General features: G+C 36.4%; 1 protein-coding gene across 5 annotated transcripts in view; it reads left to right on the top strand.

Annotated features, from left to right (window-relative positions):
* Positions 1-25654, top strand: part of PSPC1 (paraspeckle component 1) — a 113211-nt gene that overhangs the window by 17524 nt on the left and 70033 nt on the right. For all 5 annotated transcript variants that reach the window (XR_014303629.1, XR_014303630.1, XR_014303631.1 and 2 more), the window contains exons 3-5: positions 6943-7038; positions 10824-11020; positions 20567-20651. Coding sequence is in view for 1 of the 5 variants with exons in the window: in XM_082701667.1 (XP_082557793.1) it covers positions 6943-7038; positions 10824-11020; positions 20567-20651 (378 nt within the window). In the remaining 4 variants the exon portion in view is untranslated. The remainder of the gene's footprint in view (positions 1-6942; positions 7039-10823; positions 11021-20566; positions 20652-25654) is intronic.

Here is a 25654-nt window from a genome sequence, read left to right as displayed (position 1 = left end):
TCTTAATAGAGAATTAAGTAGATCGTTTTTGTGGTAGATTAGTCTATAGTTATTTTGTGAATATTTCATGACACCAGGAAATGCAACACTCCTGAAAAGAATTTCTTTATTATAATTTTTTAAAAAGATTTTATTTATTTATTTGACAGAGATCACAAGTAGGCAGAGAAGCAGGCAGAGAGAGATTGGGGGGCGGGAGCAGATTTTCCTGCTGAGCAGAGAGCCCGAAGCGGGGCTGGATCCTAGGACCCTGGGATCATGACCAGAGTGGAAGGCATAGGCTTTAACCCACTGAACCACCCAGGCGCACCTATTATAATTTTTAAAGTAGTTTCTATGGGGCTCCAGCTCATGACCCTGAGATCAAGAGTCACGTGCTCAAATGACTGAGTCAGTTATGAAAAAATTTTCTTAAAGGGCAGTAGGCTAGAAGTTGCCAGAGGTTCAGGGAAATGGGGAATTGATAGCAAATGAGTTTAGGGTTTCTTTCTAGGGTAATGAAAATGTTCTGGCATTAGATCATAGTGATGGTCATACATACTAAAGCCCTCTGAACTCTACACTTTAAAATGGTGAATTTTATGGTGTGTGAATTATATTTCAGTAAAAATACAGACTAAATTGCAAATCCCCTGTTAATGGCAGAGCATTTGGCTGTGCATCCATGCTGTGTAAGAGCTGCTCAAAAATCTATAAATAAATTCAGCATAGAAATAAATGTGTATATTTATTTTCTATAAATAAAATAATGGAGCAAATTGTTACAAAACTCTTTTTTATTCCAAGAGTCATTTTCCAGTTGAGTAGCACAGGACTTGTCTTAATTCCTCCAGCAATTAGTTGAAATAGTGTTAGCTACCAAGTAAAGTTTAATTGACCCCAGTGATGTGTGCAGAGGGTTGGTGGGGTAGATGGTAGAGTGTCAGTTTTGTAAGTTTCCTCTACCTGGCAAATACCAGAATCTAGGACTCCGTAAAGGAAATAAACTTAGGTGGTTTATATTCAACACAAACCACATTGTTTTCACAGTTTCAATATAGAAAATCAGCTTTATCTTTTAAGGTGGTGGGATAGCTGTTTCAGGTCTGTTTTGTTAACTCTTTTTCTGCATACAAGGGATTGTTCCATTAATAATTTTTTAATACCTTTTCTATTTTATACTTCTACTTCAAAAGGATTACTTTTCCATCATTTTATTTGCTTCATTTCATCTGTCCATTAAATGGGATATAGATTCAGAAGAAATATTTCTTAATAACAACAACATTATAATACTGCTTTTGCTTATATAATAGGAAACACAAGAGTTACCAAGGCATACCTGCTGGAGGTAGAAGTATAAATCGCCCCTTACCTTTGCAGAAAAACACCCCTAAGCCTTATTATACTGTTAGTGTCAACTGGGTCCAGTTTTAGTTTATATGTTCTTTTTTGAAAAGTCTTAATTATTTGTAAAGATCAATAATTTATTATTTCTTAGAGGTCTTCAGAAGAACAAAAAAGAATATTTAAACTTTTCTTTTTCCTTAAAATTTACTCTAAGGGTCCGCTGATCCATTTTATAATCTAAGATAATATCCGGTCTAATTGTTCTATTTTTCCTCTATCATAAAACATCTTATTTCATCTTTCTAGGGATTACTTTATCATTATTCTCTAATTCGCAACTATATTAAAGACTAAAATTGAAAAAAATCCTGCAAAATGGTATATATCTACAAGGATTATTTAGTAGTGAAACAAGTTGTTATCCTTACATAATCACTTTTTAATTCCATACACAAAATGTTGCATCATCTTTTAAGCCATTATGGTTTTAGTACTTTATATATAACACCTTTTTCCCACCATTCTGCCTTTAAAGAGATATTTGAACAAGTGAGGAAAGGTCAGTCACAAATATGTTAATCATTTTGTACCGTTTCAGAAAACATGGAAACCTTTAATGTCCACCAGTATTTATGGTTAACAAAATTACGGTGCATGCATACATCTGAAATGGTACCTTTTTTTTTTTTTTAAGATTTTATTTATTTATTTGACAGAGATCACAAGTAGGCAGAGAGGCAGGCAGAGAGAGAGGAGGAAGCAGATTCCCTGCTGAGCAGAGAGCCCGATGTGGGGCTCGATCCCAAGACCCCGAGATCATGACCTGAGCTGAAGGCAGAGGCTTTAACCCACTGAGCCACCCAGGTGCCCCAATGGTGCCATTTTTTATTGAGTGATACAGGATGTCTGAAGAAGGCATGGATAGGTGATGCATTTTGTGTAAAATTACGTATATCTAGCAGAAAGGAAAATCTAAAGAGATGTTTATGAAACATCAGAGGTCCCTTCCGAATGATACGATTTCACAGGACTGATTAATTTTATATAAAACTTGTTATGCACAAGTATTAGTATAACAACCAAACTAATGGTTGGTTAATTTGGGGGCAAAGTGTGGAGAAGAAAAAGTCTACAGATAACAACTCCAGATTTAACATTAATGGTTGACCACTTTGATTTGCTTCCTTATAGTCTTGTGTTCTATGAAATATTTTTCTACATTTATAAAAAGAGTAAGTAATTTTATCTATACACAGAATTTAAGTTAAGTTGTAAAAATTATTTTAGGGACACGTCGGTGGCTCAGTTGGTTAAGCATCCAACTCTTTTTTTTTTTTTTTTGTCTTGTTCCTGACTTTAATAAAAATATAGATTTATGAGACAAATTCTAATGAAACAGAATTTCTCAAATATACACATATATAAGGCAAATTTATTACTAAGAATGATGCTATTTTAAACAAAAATACATAATTGTATCACATTAAGGGAGAATCCATCTATTTGAACCATAAAGACTTGAATTGAGGCAAAGTTATTAATTTTTCAAATTTCTTTTCATTATTTTTAAAATGTCTTTTCTCTTTTGACCTATTTATATGGCAAATTTTATTAACAAAAGCATCCAGCTCTTGATTTCAGTTTAGGTCATGACCTCATGGGTCGTGAGATTGAGCCCTGCATTGGGCTCCAGCTCCAAGCTCATTGGAGAGTCTGCTTGAGATTCTTTCTCTCTTCTTCTGACCCTTCCTCACTTGCATTCACTGTCTTTCTCAGATAAATAAATCTTTAAAAAAAACCCTTTTTAAAATATTTATTTATACAAGATTTTATTTATTTATTTGACAGAGATCACAAGTAGGCAGAGAGGCAGGCAGAGAGAGAGGAGGAAGCGGGCTCCCCACTGAGCAGAGAGCCCGATGTAGGGCTTGATCCCAAGACCCCGAGATCATGACCTGAACTGAAGGCAGAGGCTTTAACCCACTGAGCCACCCAGGTGCCCCCCAAAACCCTTTTTTTAAACACCAGAAGATCAAAGTGAAATAAACAAGATGTCTGAGATAATGGGCAAGGGGAATTTTTACAGGGAGTAGTGCATACTGTCAAACCTTAAATATTCACATTGCTTTTGCTTATGTAAATAGGAAAACAGGAGTTACCTAGGCATACCTGCTGGTGGTGGAAGTATAAATTGCTATGTTCACATTTTAGCATATAACCCAACAAAAAAAACAATTGAGTCCCTTTAGGACTTCTCTTGAACACTACATGTAGTCATTTTGTTTTATGTAATGATGAATGTGGTTGTGACTGATGGATCTTTGCTTACTTACTCATGTATCTCTTTAGAAATGGAATTCCAGAAACAAGGTATAAATATATGCTTTGGTCAAGTTTTGTCTCAGAGGGCTGTATTCACCCCCCATGTATTAGTGTGTCTGGTGGTCTGTATTCATATGTTGAAAATTGAAAATTTATGGTTTTAAAACTCAACATTATTTGAGAGTATAATAGAGATGTCATTATATTCTCTAATTTTGTTCACACATCCTTGACTTCATAAAATTAATCTTGGCAATTTTAAGTAATTCTGTCATGTTCTGAGTGTGAATGATTTGCTTAGTATGTTTTCCTTCTTGAGTCTCCCGATTTTTCTCTTGAGGGGTAATGGCCTTCTGGTATTAAAGTGGGGTGGGGGTGAGTTTGTCTTTGTTGGCTTCTGCTGAGGTGTAGTTTTTATCTGGGCCTATTATTCTGATGTTTGTGGTCTTGCAGTGGCTTCCAGTGGGTAAGTAGTCAATATAATGCATCTTCTTTCATTTGTCCTTGGGCCTTTCTGGGTCAGAAGTACCATGTCCTCCCATGGGTATAGGAACTCTTAGCTATTTTTTTCTACGTGATTGGGTTGCATGTGATATTTGAAGCTGTATTTACTCATTCTTTATCACACTTTAATTTTTTACATGTTGTACCAATTGAGGCCTTTTTTCTTTTGGGTTTCCGCTCAGTTTATCTGAGGTTTCTATAACCCCATTGTGTCCATCACTCCAAGGTATTCCACATTTGCTTCTATTTCCTTTTCTCTCTAAAATGTCTTTACTAGCAGGGCACCTGGGTGGCTCAGTCTGTTGAGCGTCTGCCTTTGGCTCGGGTCATGATCCCAGGGACCTGGGATCAAGCCCTCCATCAGGCTCCCTGCTCAGCTTTTCCTTTTTCCTCTGCCATTCACTCCACTTGTGCTCTCTGGCTCTCTCTGTCAAAAAAAAAAAAAAAAAAAAAAGAAAACAAAGAAAAAACAATTAAATGTCTTTACTAGTCCAGGAGTCATTTTTAAAAATAAGTATTTTATTTTTAAGTAACCTCTATACCCAACATGGAGCTCATACTCAAAACCCTGAGATCAAGAGTTGCGTGCTGTACCAACGGAGCTAGCCAGGTGCCCCCCCAAGGAATCTTTTTTTTTTTTTTTTAATGATTTTATTTATTTATTTGACAGACAGAGATCACAAGTAGGCAGAGAGAGAGAGAGAGGGTGAAGCAGGCTCCCTGCCGAGCAGAGAGCCTGATGTGGGGCTCGATTCTGGGACCCCGGGATCATGACCAGTGCGAAAGGCAGAGGCTTAACCCTCTGAGTCACCCAGGCGCCCAGGAATCATTTTTAATGATCACTCCCCCCCCCCCTTTCTCTCTCTTTTTAAAAAAAAATATTTTATTTATTAATTTGAGAGGGTGAGAGAACATGGGCAAGCAGGGAGGAGGAGCAGAGAAATGAAGTAAGCACACTCCACACTGAGCATGGATCCTGTCATGGGATTTAGTCCCAAGACCCTGAGGTTATGACCTGAGCTGAAATCAAGAGTCTGATGCTTAGCCCACTGAGCCACCCAGGTGCTCCAGTAATTATATTTTAGTAGCAGTTTAGGATTTAAAATCTCTGCTATTCTCAGGATCTTCATTTATTTGTAAGGGGAAGCTTTTGGAATCTAGAAAACCCCTTCACCTCTTAGCCCTTGGGTTAATGCACAGATTTACTACTGCAATAGATTTACAGTTATTTTCATGGTAAGAGACTGGTAGCAAGGAAAAAAAAACTTTTAACATAGGCAAAGATCCTTTATTTTTGGTTAGCCTTACATAGTTTCAAAAAGTAGACAAAATTAACAAAACAACTGGTTGGAGGTGGTGCTCTAGTATCAGTAGAAGGCCCTAACCATAAGAAAGCTTGATGTGGATCTTCATGTACAGATGCCATTTTGAACCTGTCAAATGCATAAGCTGTATTCTGAGTGTGACAGTTGGGAGGCAGGACCAGGAAGAACCAAAGCCTTTTCTAGACTGGATTAGGCAGCCATGCCCTTCAGATGATATGAAGATGGTTGTGATGATAGCAATGACAACACTCCCAGCTATGACAAAGGGGGTGTCATCACTAATAGTTTGACAGTATCTATAAATAGATAGGTGCTTCTTTCTCACCCAGCTGATCATCCCTGATTCATTGTTTGGATGGGGCACAAAATCCTCTCAGAAAAACTGAATCCAGTGTATTCTTTTATCACTGAAAACGCACCAGTCCTAGTATTTGCTCATTTGAAAAAAACGTTCAAAATATTTTTGCATCATTTTGGAAATAAGTCGAACCTAAGCTACAAGAGAGTATTATTAAAAAACACACATGGATACTGTATTCAGTAGTTGTGGTTTTAAAATCCTCTGCTTGGCTATAAAAGCCTAATAAGCAAAGTTAATGAGTAATAGTGCGAAAATTTTAAAATCAGCGTATCATTTGTTGATATCTGTTTGATTTTCCTGTTTTGTCTTCCTCAGTGAGTTTTCCCATCCTTTTGTTTTACTTGGGAAAGTAGCAGAGAAGGAGGATTTTTAAGTCCTATTACCCCGCTGTTGTTTCCTCCTGTCCCCAACCTCCACCTTGAACGTGTCTTTGTTTTCTGGTTCCCCTCCTTCCCTTTTGCTTGGTTGCTTGGCTCATGTATTTTAGATGTCACTTTAGGTTTTTTCATTTTTATTATTTTTAAGATTTTATTTATTTACCAGAGAGCACACACAGTCAGGGAGCAGGAGAAGCAGGCTCCTCGCTGAGCAGGAACCCCAATGCATTTCTCAATCTCAGGACCCTGGGATTATGACCTAAGCTGAAGGCAGATGCTTAACCAACTGAGCCATGCAGGCATCCCTCATTTTAGGTTTTAGAAAGGCTTTTCTGAGTAAGACTTGGTTAGGCACAGGGAGGCTGGAAGGTGGGAATTTGAGGTGGTAGGATATGGGAGTGATGATTCCACAGAAAATGTGAATTAGGTACTCATTCTTTTCTGTCATAATTTGTAAAAGTTAACTATAGTGATTATGCAGGTTCAGAGATGTTGATTTACTCCTCTGTTTTGAGTGAGGTATGCTCTATAAAGCATTCATCTTTGACTTAGGTGTTTATTTGTATCTTGATGCAAGTAAATGTTTACTGACTGATTTTAAGAATATGTGACATTTTTCTCAAGAGAGAAATTTCCCACATATATATCTTGGAATTATTATAAAGAATTTCTAGGGGGATGTTAATTCCAGACACCATATTAACTTACACTTTTACCTACCCAGGACCCCTCGTCCAGTCATTGTGGAGCCTATGGAGCAGTTTGATGATGAAGATGGCTTGCCAGAGAAGCTAATGCAGAAAACCCAGCAATATCATAAGTAAGATTTTATTAATAAAGATATTTTATTTGCCATCAAGAATATTTATTACATCTGTTATCAAGTATTGTTGGATTATAAGGCGTTTTGTTCAGTCATATAATCTGGTTAGTAGAGTGTCCTGGTCTACCAGGAGTTTATTCTTCTTTCGTATATGAGTAGAACATTAACTTAGAAAAGTCTACTTTTATAATTGAGGCAGGTGTAGGTAGGTAGACGGAGGCTATCAGTAATTATATCAAGGAAACTATATAATTTAGACATTTCTTTAATTAGTATATTTTAAAAATATTTTTTAATTAGTGTATTTTAGGTATACTGTTTCTTTAATTAGTATATTTAGGTGTACTGTAAGTTAAAGGGAGACTTTTGGTGGGGGTAAAGCCTGGAAGACCCTAGTTATTTACCTAGGATAAGCCCACAGTAAGCAAAAAGAAAAGTAGCCTATTTTTGGAATGTGCATTATTCTTTTACCAGTTGCTTTTTGCTCAGTAATTGAGAAATATCTCTTATAAAATGCCATATTTTATTGTTTTAACCAGTTACTTGTTCATTATGCTGAATAAAACTAATATATTTGCATTCATGAATTCAATAAATACTGGAGAGCTTTTGTGCTAGGCACTGATCCACGTGCTATCTGTGCAACTTTGAACTGTTTTTTGCCTTCCTGATGCTTATATTTCTGGTGGTGGAGATACAAGAAATAGGAGCCAAAAATTATCAAACTTGTATTAAATTGTGAGAATTACTATTTAAAAAACTTACTAACATAAGGTGTAAAAACAGTGTGTGTATATTTAAAGTTGATGAATCCTGGCAAATGGTTTTCCAGAAATATACCAATTTTCTCTCTTTGGTGTATGTATAAAGGTATTTTTTTCTTCATTGTGATAGAAAGATGAACGTATGATTTTAAGATTGATGGCAGATGTTTGAAATGATACTTTATGCGTTACTTTAATAAATAACGTTAGACATCATTTTAATTAGCATATTTTTAGTGCAGTTGAATGGTTTTCTTTGCAGTTGATTTTTTTTTTTTAAAGATTTTATTTATTTTTTTGACAGAGAGAGATTACAAGTAGGCAGAGAGGCAGGCAAAGAGACAGAGAGGAGGAAGCAGGCTCCCTGCTGAGCAGAGAGCCCGATGCGGACTCGATCCCAGGACCCTGAGATCAGACCTGAGCCGAAGGCAGCGGCCCAACCCACTGAGCCACCCAGGCGCCATGCAGTTGATTTAAATGAGTAATATGAATGCTTGTCATATGCCTGGGGCAGGAGATGTATCAGTGAGCAAAATAGACCAGAAATTCATGCTATGTGGGGGTGGTAAGGAGGGTAAAGATAAAATTAGTAAAACAGATATGGCAGAGACGGGAAAGTGGATGCTGTGGAGCAGAGTAGTGTGCTGTAGTGTACGGGTGGTTGGGGAAGCCCACCTGAGAGGGTGACATTTAATTAAGAGCTTGAAGGAGTGGGGAGGAAGAAGCTAGCTATGTAGGGTCAGAAGTGGGATGAAGTAGAATAGTGATCTCAGCGGAGGAAATAATAACTATTTTAAAGGCCTTGAGGGAGGACTCTGGCAAGTTCTAGGAACAGTAGAAAGGCCAGTTTAGCTGGACAATAGTAAGTAAGGAGGGGAAATAGTAGGGAGGAGGTAGGGATAGGACCTTGGGAAGAGTGTAGATTGTTGTGCCTTACTGTCTTATATTTTATGAGAAAGGAAGGAACAGCATAGTGACTTAACAGGAGCTTTTGGGCTACCGTTTTAAGAATAGATTTGTAAAGAACCAAGAGTGGAATTGAGGGGATGGTAAATTAGGAGCCTGCTGAAGTGGGAGCTTATAGGGGTGATGGTGAAAAGTGGTCAGAATCTGGATATAGTTTGAAAATAGACTTTGGATTTTGCTGATGGATGTGGGAGAAAGAGAGTTAAAAGCATAATTACATGGTTTTTGGCAGAAGTAACCAGGAATATGGAAACTGCTAATGATCGTTCTAGAGAATCTTGTAGGCTGAGCAGTTTTGGGGGAGGAAGTTCAGGAACCTTGTTTTAGACATGGTAAGTTTGACATGGTTTCGAACACCCAAATGGAGATGTCCAGTAAGTAGTTGGATTTGCATTTGGAATTTAGATGACCTTTCTGAGGTACAGTTACTGTATGTGATATGTAACTATGTCAAAGGATTGAGCCCTCGAATACTCTAGTATATAGAAGTTGGGACGCACAGAAGGGATTAGCAAAGAGTGGAACAGTCATTGCTGTAGCGGGGAATCAACCAGAAGTGTGTCCTGGAAGCAAGGGAAGAAAATATTTTAGGGGAGAAGGATCAGTAGTATAATCATAATTCCGAACCATTTTAATATCTCATATAATGCTATTTAATATCTCATATAATGCTATTTTTCAAAGACTTAACTATGATTTCCTAGTCATTTGACTTTTTTTCTGGTTACAGCTTACCATTACAAATTTGAACTAGAGCATACTTGGGGATTCAAGAATCAGAAAACTGAAATTATAAGGGCATTACAAAAAGTGGAATTTATATGCATATAGGAATATTTATTTATATAATGATTTAATTACCCAGCAAACCTTAAAAATCTCATTATAGTTCCAGTTTTGCTACTAAAGAGTTATGCTCAGAAGGGTATGTTCACAAAGCCCAAGCAACATGATTCAAAATTTAATTCTAAATCTTCAAATCCATATTGGAGAAAATGAAGATTTTTTAGTATTTGTGATTATAGTCAAAGTCTGATTTAGGAATTACTGACAGATAATTCTTTGAGAAAAATTAGTAGGTGGTTGATTCCCACCCTCTATTCCTTTGCCTTTTCCAGTCAGTGTTTTCAAAGGAAAAAGTCCAAGTCGGTTTTTTAGGTATATAATACCAGGGGTTAACTTTGATTTTCCTTATGTGCCTCTGAAAATCTTTAATGCTGTTTCTTGTTATTATATCTTTTCTTCTGTGACAGCCTCCCTTTTTATCTCCCAAATTTGTCTGCTTACCCATTTTCCCTAAAATAAAAGTTAAAATTTAGGATTATAAGGCATCTATACTTTTACTGGTGGGATAGGGATTATGTTTTTATTAATATTTCTTTATAGAAGCTATGATAGGGAAGAATAATTAAAAATTCTTTGAATTTCAGGTACATTCATAAATCTTTTTTTCTTAATTTTTTGTCATTTGTTTGCTGATCTTTTATTCGTTCCAGAAATAAATGTTAATTGTATACAGTATGCCAAATAACTGTGCTAAGGTTAATTGAGGTACAGCAATGAACAGACATATTTATAAGTGAAGCCTTTATTTTTTGGTATTGCCTATTAATCTAGCATGAAACACTCAACTATCTGCTTTTATTACTATTCCTAAAAGCTAATACTTTTAGAAAAAAAATTTGATCTAGACTATTTAGGGCATATTTATTTCATGTGTTGCAGGTTACCTTATGTAAAATTATTTGTTGAGTGAAAATCAGAAAGCCTTATTAAAGTTGATAATTAGGGGAGTGCAGCTTGTAGTATCAGATTGCTTAGGCTTGAGTCCTGGTTCTCTTCTTACTAGCTGCGTTCTTGGGCAGTTTCTTAAACTCATGGTTGTTAAAACATGTATTATAATACTGACCGAGGTAAATCATGTGGAGTACTTACTTGCCTTTCACAGTGCCATGAACATTATAAGTGCTTAGTAAATGGTAGTCCTTATTATTCATACTTGTTTTGACTTTTTAAACATACATTTCTGTATGTTTTCAAATGTAAACTTAGGGAAAGAGAACAGCCACCACGTTTTGCTCAACCTGGAACCTTTGAATTTGAGTATGCATCTCGATGGAAGGCTCTTGATGAAATGGAAAAGCAGCAGCGTGAGCAAGTTGATAGAAACATCAGAGAAGCCAAAGAGAAACTGGAAGCAGAAATGGAAGCAGCTAGGCACGAACACCAATTAATGTTAATGAGGCAAGGTAAAAATGGGTTTTCATGTAGATACAGTATTTTTTTTTTTAAGGCTTGTTTATATTTCCCAGGGATACCTGTTATTTAAGTTGCCTGTTATGAGTTTTGAGCTAGTTGGAAGTTCCACTGTGTTAGAAACAAAAATCTACCTTTTCAAAGAGAACTTCCTTTAAAAAAAAAAAAGCAAAAATATTTTATTAAAATAATTTTTTGATTGCCTGGGTGGCTAAGTTGGTTTGTTTTCTTTTTAAAAGATTTTATTTATTTATTTGTTTGTTTGTTGTTTGTTTTTGTTTGTTTTCTTTTTAAAAGATTTTATTTATTTAATTGACAGAGAGAGAGTGAGAGAGGGAACACAAGCAGGGGGCGTGGGAGAGGGAGAAGCAGGCTTCCCACTGAGCAGAGACTCCGATGTGGGGCTTGATCCCAGGACCCCAGGATCATGACCTGAGCTGAAGGCAGATGCCCAATGACTGAGCCACCTAGGCGCCCCACAGTGTCTTACTGTTGTTCTCAACTCAGGTCTTGATCACAGGGTTGTGAGTTCCAGCCCTATGTTTAAGAAGGAAAAAAAGGGCACCTCAGGGTATGTAGATTTGGCATAAGTCACATATCAGGATTTTGTTTTGGTGTACACCTGACACTAATATAACACTGTATGTTAACTAACTGGAATTAAAAAGTTTTTAAAAAAGATTTTGTTTATTGGAAAGAAGAATTATAACAAATGCTGGCAATTTAAGATTGTACAGTGGGTCAGAAGATTGCAGATTACAGATGGGTATTCTTTGGCAGGGGTGAAAAAGATTCGTGTGTGCTGATAAATATGGGGATTCATGCAGACTGAATTCTTTGTAGTTGGCAAGAATATTTGAAACATTTGAAACAGAGCTCACTGAACCTTTAAGAGCGGTCTTAATGGGTGATCATCTGTTCTCATATTCACTGGTCAAATACCTAACATGACAAGCTGCTTTAATATATGTAGAAGCTCACTTATCCCCTATCTTCTTGGTGGTTTCCTTTTATGCCTATCTTTCTTTATTGTTTATCTCTTCTCCTCTTTTCTGTTCTTTAGTTCTCCATATAATTTCTTCTGGTTATTCCTGTCCCTCATTTTTCAACTATCCATAATAGGTTTTATATTTCTTAAAATAAGCATTTGATTACTTTCTATTTGGTTGTTAATTTTTTTTTTTTAATTTAACATTTCAGTGTACCTACTTTCTCTTGGCTACCCCTAGAGATGAAGGCACCAGGATGCCTAGATTTCTTCAGTAACCTTCTTATTAGACTGTCATTTAATCCTGGTTTCCTCTGAACTATTCTTTATTACTAGAGCCAGTATTTCTTTTAAAGGTGAAAAATATGATCATCTTTCAGTCCTTTTGTTAGATTCTTGATTCCTAAAAGTCTGCGGTTTATTTATTTATTTCTGATCACTAAATATTTATTGAATACATGATCAAGTATCTAAGTAACTGCTGAAACTATAGAAACTAGTCAGACATTTCTGGTTTCACGTGGATGCTAAACTTAGCAGTTCTGTAAGTTCACTCTTCTAAGAAAATTGAACTCATTTATATTACATGATATAAGTCTCTTATCTAGCAGAAAATTTTAAATTGTTTTATAAGATAAAGTTATAGAATCATTGACTGCTTAGAAATGGAAGAGAGATTTTCAAGGTTATCTAGTCTGGTGGTTTTGTGGTTTTAAAATTTGGTTATACATCATAATCACCTGGGAAATTTTTAAAAATTTAATTTCCTGGGCCCCATGATTACTCTAGTACTTCTGTTCAGTATGAATTGTTTTCTACTCATAGTCTGCTGGGCACTTTGCCACTGTCTAAGGTCATGTTAGAGTTAGGATATAACATTGATTAAATATGGAAGCATTTGTACTACAAGATACTTGTTGCTGATGATGACAAACAATAGTGTAATAGTCATTACTTATTTTTTAATGTCAGCTGTAGAAGACACTGAGATATTTGAGGATATAGTGATGACAAAGAACATTTCTTTTGGCCTCTTATATAAATAAAGCTCTTCTGAACTCAGATTTGCCTCATCCCTAAGGCTTAACTTTTGAAGCAGAATAATTTTGCAAAGTTATTTTCCATGAACTTTTTTTTTCCACTGCTTTTTGTGTGTTTCTTTATAACCCCTGTTAACAATATTTTGGTTTACAGTATTAGGAAAGCACTTTGTGTAGTGTAGCCTACTCCTTCTGGGTTTACTTCTGTTGAAGTACATCTTGTATTTTGGCAAAAGTCTGCAGGTGATAAGTTTTAGCGTTTGTGTAAAATTTTTAAAAAAATTTATACTTTAGTTCTACAATTTTATATTTCATACAGCATTTCTAAGGATTTATTCAGGTTGAGGAGGAACTTTAGGTAATCGTTGTTCTGTTGCTGTGCAGAAACAAACAGCTCTTTAGTTCACCTATCATGGAAATAGGAAACTCAAATAGTGTAGAAAAAGTGTCTCCTCCCCTTCCTTCCTCCCACTTTCTACTGTCTTGTAGTAATCATAGTTTCTTTTGTACCTTGCAGTTTCTTTTGTATATCCCTTAATAAAAAGAAAACTTGACTATGTCAGTAGATATGTATATGTATTTATAACCAAAAATTTCCCTATTTATCTTTTTCTGTACCTTGCTATTGTACTTTCTACAGAAGATCTGCTTCATCTTTTAAATGGGTGCATGATACTATTAAATGGATATAATTAATTTAACTCATCCTCTGTTGATTGATGTCTGGTTCTTTTTCCAGTTAGTAAAAGCAGTGCTTCAGTGGATATTTATGTATGGATCGTAGCAAAATTTTGTAAATTTTTTTTTAAATTTTGTACATCTTTTTTATTTTTTTTAAGGATTTTATTTATTTATTTAACAGAGAGAGATCACAGTAGACAGAGAGGCAGGCAGAGAGAGAGAGAGAGAGGGAAGCAGGCTCCCTGCTGAGCAGAGAGCCCAATGCGGGACTCGATCCCAGGACCCTGAGATCATGACCTGAGCCGAAAGCAGTGGCTTAATCCACTGAGCCACCCAGGCGCCCAATTTTGTACATCTTAATTCTTAATAGATACACCAATATGTTTTAATAATTGTACTTTAAAAAAATTTTTTTTTATTTTTTATAAACATATATTTTTATCCCCAGGGGTACAGGTCCGTGAATCGCCAGGTACACACACCCCACAGAACTCACCAAAGCACACCCCCCCCAATGTCCATAACCCCACCCCCCTTCTTCCAACACCCCCTCCCCTCAGCAACCCTCAGTTTGTTTTGTGAGATTAAGAGTCACTTATGGTTTGTCTCCCTCCCAATCCCATCTTGTTTCATTTATTCTTCTCCTACCCACTTAAGCCCCCATGTTGCATCACCACTTCCTCATATCAGGGAGATCATATGATAGTTGTCTTTCTCCGCTTGACTTATTTCACTAAGCATGATACGCTCTAGTTCCATCCATGTTATTGCAAATGGCAATAACTTTTTCTTTTGATGACTGCATAGTATTCCATTGTGTATATATACCACATCTTCTTTATCCATTCATCTGTTGATGGACATCTAGGTTCTGTGCATAGTTTGGCTATTGTGGACATTGCTGCTATAAACATTCGGGTGCACGTGCCCCTTTGGATCACTACGTTTGTACTTTAGGGTAAATACCCAGTAGTGCAATTGCTGGGTCATAGGGCAGTTCTATTTTCAACATTTTGAGGAACCTCCATGCTGTTTTCCAGAGTGGCTGCACCAGCTTGCATTCCCACCAACAGTGTAGGAGGGTTCCCCTTTCTCCGCATCCTCACCAGCATCTGTCATTTCCTGACTTGTTGATTTTAGCCATTCTGACTGGTGTGAGGTAGTATCTCATTGTGGTTTTGATTTGTATTTCCCTGATGTCGAGTGATGTGGAGCACTTTTTCATGTGTCTGTTGGCCATCTGGATGTCTTCTTTGCACAAATGTCTGTTCATGTCTTCTGCCCATTTCTTGATTGGATTATTTGTTCTTTGGGTGTTGAGTTTGCTAAGTTCTTTATGGATTTTGGACACTAGTCCTTTATCTGATATGTCGTTTGCAAATATCTTCTCCCATTCTGTCAGTTGTCTTTTGATTTTGTTAACTGTTTCCTTTGCTGTGCAAAAGCTTTTGATCTTGATGAAATCCCAATAGTTCATTTTTGCCCTTGCTTCCCTTGCCTTTGGCGATGTTCCTAGGAAGACGTTGCTGCGGCTGAAGTGGAAGAGGTTGTTGCCTGTGTTCTCCTCAAGGATTTTGATGGATTCCTTTCTCACATTGAGGTCCTTCATCCATTTTGAGTCTACTTTTGTGTGTGGTGTAAGGAAATGGTCCAATTTCATTTTTCTGCATGTGGCTGTCCAATTTTCCCAGCACCATTTATTGAAGAGGCTGTCTTTTTTCCATTGGACATTCTTTCCTGCTTTGTTGAAAATTAGTTGACCATAGAGTTGAGGGTCTATTTCTGGGCTCTCTATTCTGTTCCATTGATCTGTGTGTCTGTTTTTGTGCCAGTACCATGCTGTCTTGATGATGACAGCTTTTTAATAGAGTTTGAAGTCCGGAAATAATTGTACTTTTGTACCTTGCTAATGTTTATTTAATCCTTTCTAGATCTAAATTCCATTATACTATTATAGGTTATTTTTTCCTTCTCCCTGTTTTTGATCATCAGCATAAGAAGCAGTTCGAGTTTTCTTCATTGTTATTTTTGTATTATCTTTGTTCCTATAGTTTATAAACTTTGAGTAGATGAGATTAATTGCCATACATTTGTTATTACTCTCTCCTCTTCCACCACTGGAATTTTAGGATTATATTATCGCTGTTTATGTATGTCCTCATACTGATAAATCAAGTAGAGGAAGTAAATTGCCTTTAAGTGTTTTGATCCTAATTACTGAAGGGGGGGAAAAAAACAAGGAAATTGGCATAATTTATTCCTCCTTCATTCTCTTTTCCTTTCAAATTTTCTTTTGCATCTGATTTGTCTACATTTATGACATTAAGTTTTTTCTTTTTATTTTATTTTTTATTTTTTTAAGATTTTATTTATTTATTTGACAGAGATCACAAGTAGGCAGAGAGGCAGGCAGAGAGTGAGAGGGAAGCAGGCTCCCCGCTGAGTAGAGAGCCTGATGTGGGGCTTGATCCCAGGACCCCCGGATCATGACTTGAGCTGGAAGCAGAGGCTTAACCCCACTGATCCACCCAGGCACCCCAAGTTTTTTCTTTTTAGTGTAAAAGCTGATTTTGTTTATTTTCTGGTGTTGCAGAACATTTAGTTTTTACTTAGTAGTTTTCAGTTACACAATACAGTATTACCAACTGTAGTCACTAAATTGTATGTTGAATTCTCAAGCCTTATTATTACAGGTGAAAGTTTTTACCTTTATATTAACCTTTCCCTATTTACCCCACTTCCCAGCCTATGACAGCCACTTTTTTACTTCTTTGTTTCTATGAGTTTTTCAGATTCCACATGTAAATTCTAGGCAATATTTGTGTTTTGGGGGTTTTTTTTGGGGGGGCATATTTTAGTGAGCTATAATGCCCTCAGGATTTATCCATGGTTTGGAAACCATGGGTTTCATTTTCTTGTGGCTGAATAATATTCTTTTTTGAGTATGTACATATGTATGTACGTATACACACCACATCTTTATCCATTAACTCGTTGATGGACATTTAGGTTGTTTCCATGCGTTCACTGCTGTGGATAATGCTGGAGGGAACAGGGAAGTGCACATAACTCTTCAATATCATGTTTTCATTTCAGCTTAATGTTCTTTCATGATAATCCTCACATGTTGAAATCTTAACCCTACTTTAAATAGATGAGCCATGACTTTTCTGTTCATTTGATTGATGTTTATCCTCACGATTTAAGGAAGGGTTCATAAAAACAACATTCCTTGCAGTCTGTGTCTTCTAAAATACTATGTATGATCCTTATATTTTAAACTGGTGTTTGAAACTCATGATCTTCCTTTCTTAAGTACTTGATAGCATGTTTCATTGTCTTCTAACATTGAATGTTTCTGTGGGGATGTTTTTCTGAAGTAAGCCTGAATTTTTTTCTGTCTCATATGTGACTTGATCTGGATTCTTCTTTTATTTTATTTTTTGTTTCTTATTTCTTATTATTTATTTTGTTTTTTTAATTAACATATAATACATTATTTGTTTCAGGGGTACAGGTCTGTGATTCATAGTATTACACAATTCACAGCGCTCATCATGACACAGACCCTCCCCAGTGTCCATCACCCAGCACCCGCATCTCTCCCACCCTCCTTCACTCCAGCGATCCTCAATTTGTTTCCTAAGATTAAGAGTCTATTACGTTTTGTCTCCCTCTCTGGTTTTGTCTTGTTTCATTTTTCTCTCCCTTCTTCTAGGATCCTCTGTCTTGTTTCTCAGATTCCTCATATCAGTGAGAGCATGTGATAATTTTCTTTCTCTGACTTATTTCACTTAGCCTAGTACCCTCTAGTTCCTTGTCATTGCAAATGGAAAGGTTTCTTTTTTTGATGGCTTGATAATATTCCATTGTATATGTATATATATATCTCCCCATCTTTATCCATTCAAGTGTTGATGGACATCTAGGCTCTTTCCATAGTTTGGCTATTGTGGACATTGCTGCTATAAACCTTGGGGTGTATGTGTGGATTCTTTCTTCTTAAGTCAAGTCCAGTAATATAACCCAGGATGTGTTCCCTGCCCCAGATATTTTGTTAATTTTTTTTCCTTTTCCATATCCAGAATGGATGGAGCCCAACACAGGGCCTGAACTCAAAAACCCAATATCAAGACTTGAGCCAAGATCAGGAGTCAAATGCTTAACTGAGCCACCCATGCATCCCTTGTTAAGAGAAATTTTAAACATAATGTTGAAGGAATTTTAAGGTGTTTATTACTTAGATTCTGTTACTAACATTTTATTGTATTTTATTATATTTTTCTGTCTTTTCGTTCTAGTAATTAAGATACATCTTGTTTTAATAGCGTAGTGTTTTCAGCTTTTCTTTGGGACTAAATACACCCTTAAAATCTATAGATTCAGTGCCTATATTTCTGGAAAGTAGACTCTTAGATCAAAGAGTATATATGAATTGAGAAAACACAGTCCAGATCAAACTTTAAATTTGTCTTTATTCCCATAATATTTCCGTATATTTATATTATATTGAAATTATAGATGTAATTTTATGTTCTTTGTCATTAAATTAGGAAAGAACTTTCACATATTTTTTGGCCTAGTAATAAGTAGTGCTGTAGCTGATTTCAAAGAGTGTATGGATGGATGCCTTTGGATTTTTTTTTTTTTTTTTTTTAAGAAAAATCCTTGTGACTGTGATTTACTGCATCAAAGATTGAAAACATCCCAGCTATATATATATATATATATATACATTTTTTTTTTTTTTTGGGCAACTTATTCCCCCATAGGGTATTACTTTGGCACTATACAAATATGTAAGCTTTATTAAAATTTCAGGAACTTCAGATATTAGCAACTTAAATAATTTACTAAATGTAAATGGTAGTTTTGCTTTAAGTTGATAGTGCTCTTAAATTGGATAATGTACTTTTATGAAAACTTTATTCTTGGATTTTTTGAGCATATATCAGTGTTAACGGATGAGGAAATACTACCTGAGAGGTTAAAGTAGTTTTCTCAACTGGCACAGCTTAGAAGGAGAAAGTCCATTTGTTAGAAAACAAATGTTTATGTTTTTTTCTTACTCCTGGAAGAAACTGTAATGCATATTTTTACATTATTATATATGGTAATTTGTCCCTGATTTAAGAGCAGCTAACCTGCAAAACCATGACAAAATTGTTACAGGATATACTGGATAGGCTTTTCTTCGATAATTAGTGATCATAGTACACTTTCTATATTTTGGCTTATTGGAGCATTTCCTCTTAGGAATATAAGCAGATTATATATTTTTGGTGTCTACCAGGTTTCTCCAGCTAAAGCAGTTATCTAATAGTTTTATGGTTCTCAATGTTTGTACAGTGGATCAGCCCTGGTGCTTCAAAGAAAACATTGATGTCTCCATCACAAGAGATTTTGATTTAATTGGTCTGGTTAAAAGGTACTTAGATAGTTCTAAAAAGCAATTAAAGTTGACAACTAATGGTCTCAATGTTTGAAATCATTGTAGTAGGTTTTGATGGTTTTTAAGGTAGCTAAGTGTTTTGAGGCATCTTGTTGGAATCCCCTGATCACTACCTTACCCTTGCTGGATGGTTATAATACATTGATAAATCTGAATCTTTTTTCTTTGACATAAGTAATACATAATTCATTCTGTTTTCAGTCATTAAAATGGGGAAGATAATGTTTACCTTGTTAGGGTTATGATGCCTACTTTGTTATGGTTATATTATTAGGGCTATTGGCACGTAGAATAACTAACTGTTAGTATTTTGTTTTTTAAGTTTTTGATATAGTGATTTATTAAGAAATGCTTAATTGAGGTGATTTATGTTTACATTAGAAATTTCAAATAATGTGATAAGAGGAAAGGGAAATAAAAGCAACCAATAATTGTGCCACCCAGAGTATTTCGATATTTTTTAATGCATATGTGTATGCACACATAGTTTTGTAAGATATTGCTAAGATTTTTATAGCACATGGGCAAAGATGTACTTTTTCTAATCTTAAACTACTCTGGAACCCCTGTTCTTGATGATATGTTAGGGATTGGTGACTGTGGGACTGTTCATCTTGTTTATTTTTAAAAATTTTTTTGAAAGATTTTATTTATTTGACAGATCACAAGTAGGCAGAGAGGCAGTCAGGAGAGAGAGGGAGAATCAGGCTCTCCACTGAGCAGAGAGCCCGATGGGGGCTTGATCCCAGAGATCATGACTTGAGCCAAAGCAGAGGCTTTAACCCACTGAGCCACCCAGGTGTTCCTGTTCATCTTGCTTAAAGTAATCTTGTTAGTATCAGAATTCAGCCCTTCCCCACTTATAAGAATTCTCTCATTGCCTTTTTTCATAAGAAATTGACTTTGTGTGGGAGGAATCTTATGCTAATTTTACTGGCAGAAATACTCTTTGGAAGTTAAACAGTGTCCCATTATTACTGTTTGTTCTTATGTGCCTTCTGCTCATGTCTCCCAAGGCATCTTTCTGGGCTTTATATTCCCAGCTGAATATATGAAAATATAGCTACCATTTATTCGGTTTTTAGTATATTCCAGGCTTTACATTAAAACAGTTACTACCCATTTTAATTTCTTAAAATTAGGATAAATTTTATTGTTTTCTTACATATGAAGAAACAGGTCCAGAAAGCATACTTACTTGACTAATTACATAGCTTATAATCTTCCCATTATAAAATAATATACAAAAAAAGCTAGGTGTAGGAGTATGAATAAGTTACTAAATGTATTGCCAGCAATAGAGAACCTGTGTGATTATGGATTTAAAAAATACAGAAAGGGAAGGTAAAAATATTAATGTGTAATCAATATTTTATAGATCTCATGAGGCGTCAAGAAGAACTCAGACGCTTGGAGGAACTCAGAAACCAAGAGTTACAAAAACGGAAGCAAATACAACTGAGGTAAAAGAACATCATTTAATATATATGTGAATATATGTAGTTTTCATTGTGTTTTTAATAAAATTCCCTACTGCCTACTATAAACAAGTTGTACAAGTTGGAAAATACAGAAAAAAATAACAAAATGTATCTATATTTTGACTGTACTCTGGGAATCATTCTATAAATTATTATAATTTTTGGAACTATGATTTTTTTAAGCTGGTTATGGACATTTGATTGCATTCACTGTGAACTCACCTTAAGGGGCTTAGGTATTGCATATAATTTGTTGTAAGAATGTACTGTGATTTACTGGATCATTTTTCTAGAGATGGACATTTTAGTTTGTAGTTTCAGTTTCTGGTTTTTCCATGTGTATAATACTATTGTGAATGCTTTTATATATCTTTGTGCTTCTGATAATTTGCTTAAAAAAAGGTTTGTGGGAGTGGAATACATGATAAGGGATATGGGTATTTAAAGTCTCAATGTAAAATGGGCAACTGTAATGGTCAACTTAAAGTCTTCTAGGTTAAATAAGGACCTTGAGGAGTGGTTGATCCAAGATGTATTAAAAAATAAAAAATTAACAGGGCACCTGGGTGGCTCAGTGGGTTAAGCTGCTGCCTTCGGCTCAGGTCATGATCTCAGGGTCCTGGGATCGATTCCCGCATCGGGCTCTCTGCTCAACAGGGAGCCTGCTTCTCTCTCTCTCTCTCTCTCCCTACCTCTCTGCCTACTTGTGATCTCTCTCTGTCAAATAAATAAATAAAAATCTTTTCAAAAAATAATAAATAAATAAAAATTAACAGCTTTTCTTGTACTAGCAGTATTTAATTGTGAAATATGAGATAAATGTTACTCTTAAAAGTTGTTAAAAATCAAAATAGTTAGGAAATGTTATGAACAGAACTATGATAGATTAAAGAAAACTTAACATTTTGTTTTTTTGTTTAAAATAACTTTTTTTATTTCTAAAGATTTTATTTATTTGACAGAGAGAGAGATCACAAGTAGGCAGAGAGGCAGGCAGAGACAGAGAGGGAAGCAGGCTCCCCGCTGAGCAGAGAGCCTGATGCGGGGCTCACCTGAGATCATGACCTGAGCCGAAGGCAGAGGCTTAACCCACTGAGCCACTCAGGTGCCCCTTAAAAAACTTTTAAAAAATATTTATTTGACAGAGAGAGAGGGAGCACAAGCAGGGGTAGTTGGAGAGGGAGGAACAGGCTTCCTGTTGAGCAGGGAACATGATACGGGGCTCAATCCCAGAATCCTGGGATCATGACCTGAGTTGAAGTCAGATGCTTAACTGACTAACCACCCAGGCACCCGTAAAACTTTTTTAAAAATAATTTTAGAGAGAGAGAAAGAGCAAGTGTGGGTTGGAGGGTCAGAGGGAGAGAAGGAATCTCAAGCAGACTCCCCTCTGAGCATGGAGCCTGCGGGGGGCTGAATCTCAGGACCCTGAGGTCATGACCTGGCTGAAACCAACAGTTGGATGTTCAACTAACTGTTCCACCTGAATGCCCCAAAGTTTTCTGTGCTTTATTTTATTTATTTATTTTTATAGTTTTTATTTATTTGGTAGAAAACACAAGCAGGAGGAGTAGCAGGCAGAGGGAAAGGGTGGGAGAAGCAGACTCCCTGCTGAGCAGAGAGCCAGATGTGGGCCTCTATCCCAGGACCCTGGTAGGAACATGACCTGAGTCGAAGGCCGTCACTTAACCATCTGAGCCATTCAGGCACCCTTGTTTTATTTTTTAAAGATTTTATTCATTTGAGGCAGAGAAGAGAGAGCATGAACAGGAGAGAGGCAGAGGAAGAGGGTAAAGCAGACCCCCTCTGAGCTGGGAGCCTGGCTTAACCATCTGAGCTGCCCAGGCACCCCTCAAAGTTTTGTTTTTTAAAGTGTTATAAAAGTAGTAAGTGCTTGTGGTAGAAAGTAAGGTGCTTATGGCAAATAAATAAAAAAGAATGCAAAGAGCCTTGAATAGATGTCAGGTGTCATTATGGTCTGGAGATAGGTAGTATTCAGTATATTTTAATGTATTTTTTCTAATTTTATACTTGATTTTATCAGTGTGTATATGTTTCTGTCTTGGCAGTTACTCTGCTCTTTACTCTAAATTACTTATTCTCAAATTAAGATATTTGGGCAGACAATGTCAGCATTCTGATTATAAGCCCCCACATGCCCCAGCTTGTGAATCAGAAATTATAAGGGTAGAGCCCCACCACCTGTGCTTAGGATTCCAGATGATTGGTGTGCATCATAAAGTTCGAGAATCACTATTATATAAAATTCCCCATATAATCTCCTTACACAAGGGACCTTTTTCCAATTTCTTCATCTTTGTTTTTTTTTCCTTTTTATGTTAAGAGTTGTAAGTATTTAAGTATGTTAAAGTGTGTTCTACTTGTACAAAGAAAAAGAAGCCTTCCCTCCCAAATATAAAACTCTAACTCCATGTTTCCCTTGTATTTATATTTGCCAATTAGGCTTTTAGAATTAATAATCTTACCCTTCACTTGCCAAAAAATAAAATAAAATAATTTAACCAGACAATGAAGGAGAATCATAAGAAGGCATTAAAAAAATCCACACAAATGGGGGTTCCTGGTTAGCTCAGTCATAGGGCATGCAACTCAGTCTTGGGATTGTCAGTTTGAGCCCCACATTGGGTGTAGAGATTACTTAAAAATAAGTCTTTAAAAAACAAACAAATGAATAATTGCAATTGCAAGTAAGTAACATTGCATTTCAAGGTTAAAGCCTCTGCCTTCAGCTCAGGCTCTCTGCTCAGCAGGGAGCCTGCTTCCTCCTCTCTCTGCCTTCCTCTCTGCCTACTTGTGATATGTCTGTCAAATAAATAAATAAAATCTAAAAAAAAAAAAGAATGTATATACTTTTTTGAGCGAACAGATCAGTAAATATAGGTAAGGAAACACGGGTTTCTCATTGTTGGAGAAATAAAAAAGAGAAAAAGGCTAAAACTAAAATGAATCCTGTGATGATGAATTGGGATCAAGGTTGTCAGTAGAACTCAGTGGTATTTAACTTAGAGAAGTACAGATGTGTGTAAATATGTAGATTCACATACATACATACATACATACATTCCATAACTCCTGTCTACCTAGAAGCAATGATGGGATGCCTCAGTAACAGCACACATAGAGGGCCTAGATTCTTGTTCCAAACACTATTCTCTAATAAAAGGAGCTAGGGTTTTGTGGAGAAGTAGTTGATTCCTGGACTAAAAAGTCCAGCCTGAGCCTGGAATGTTGTACCAGGGAATAAGAAAGTACAGGTGTATCTCTCATACACTGCAGGTTCAGTACCAGACCACTGGAGTTAAGCAAATATTGCAATAAGGTATATCAAATGCATTTTTTTGCTTTCCCAGTGCATGTAAAAGTTATACACTATAGTGTAACAAGTGTGTAAAAGCATTAGGTCTAAAAAAATAAACACACCTTAATGAAAAAACACTTTAATTGATAAAAAGTGCTAACCGTCATCTGAGCTTTCAGTGAGTTATAATCTTTTTTTTGGTGGAAGGTCTTTCCTTGATGTTGATGGGCTTCTGCCTGATCAGGGTGGTGGTTGCTAAAGGTTGAGAAGCCTGTGGCAATTGTGGACTCTCTTTCAGCTGACTGATCAGGGTGGTGATTGCTGAAGGTTGGGAAGGCTGTGGTGGTTTTTTACTTTATTCCCCAAACGATTTCTCTAGTTGTGATGCAGTTTCATAGCATTTTACCCACAGTAGAACTTCTTTCAGAATAGGAATCCTCTCGGGGCGCCTGGGTGGCTCAATGGGTTAAAGCTTCTGCCTTCGGCTCAGGTCATGATCCCAGGGTCCTGGGATCGAGCCCCAAATCGGGTTCTCTGCTCAGCGGGGAGCCTGCTTCCTCCTCTCTCTCTGCCTGCCTCTCTGCCTACTTGTGATCTCTGTCTGTCAAATGAATAAATAAAATCTTAAGAATAGGAATCCTCTCAAACCTCTCTTACAGACATACCTTGGAAGATAACTGCAGATTCAGATCTAGTGCTGTAGAGTGAATATCACAATGAAGTGTGTCACATGAATTCTTTGGTTTCCCAGCACGTTAATATGTACACCTATAAACTGTAGTTAATGAAGTGTGAAATAGCATTATGTTTTTAAAAAGTGCATGCCTTAATTAAAAAAATACTAATCAGGTTGGTGGTTGGTGAAGGTTGGGTGGTTGTGGTAATTTCTTAAAATAAGATGATATTGAAATTTGCCTCATGAATAGTCTTCCTTTCAGAAAGGATTTTTCTGTGGCATGTGGTGCTGTTTAGTACCATTTTATCCACAGTAGAACTTCTTTCAAAATCATGAGTCTGTCCTCTCAAACCCTGTTGATGGGTTATCAACTACATTTATGTAATATGCTTAAGTTCTTTTTTTTTTTTTTTTAAAGATTTTATTTATTTATTTGACAGAGAGAAATCACAAGTAGATGGAGAGGCAGGCAGAGAGAGAGAGGGAAGCAGGCTCCCTGCAGAGCAGAGAGCCCGATGCGGGACTCGATCCCAGGACCATGAGATCATGACCTGAGCCGAAGGCAGCGGCTTAACCCACTGAGCCACCCAGGCGCCCATATGCTTAAGTTCTTTGTTGTCATTTCAACAGTCTTCGCAGCATCTTCATCAGGAGTAGATTCCATCTCAAGAAACCACTTTCTTTGCACATCCATAGAAGCAGCTCCTCATTTGTTTAAAGTTTTATCATGGGATCGCAGCAATGTGCTCCCATCTTCAGGCCCCACTTCTAGTTTGCTTGCTGTTTCCACCACATCTGCAATTACTTCCCTCACTGATGTCTTGAATCCCTCAGCCTGAAAGACATCCAGAGGGTTAGGTCAGAATGAGTTTCTTCCAAACTCCTGTTAATGTTGATAGACCTCTTCCTATGAAACACAGATGTTCTTAATGGCATCTAGAATGGTGAATCCTTTCTAGAAGTTTTTCATTTTACTTTGCCCAGGCCCAT

Source organism: Mustela nivalis, assembly GCF_964662115.1.
Source record: "Mustela nivalis genome assembly, chromosome: 15".
NCBI classification, from domain to species: Eukaryota; Metazoa; Chordata; class Mammalia; order Carnivora; family Mustelidae; genus Mustela; species Mustela nivalis.
This window is presented reverse-complemented; position numbering and strand designations above follow the sequence as displayed.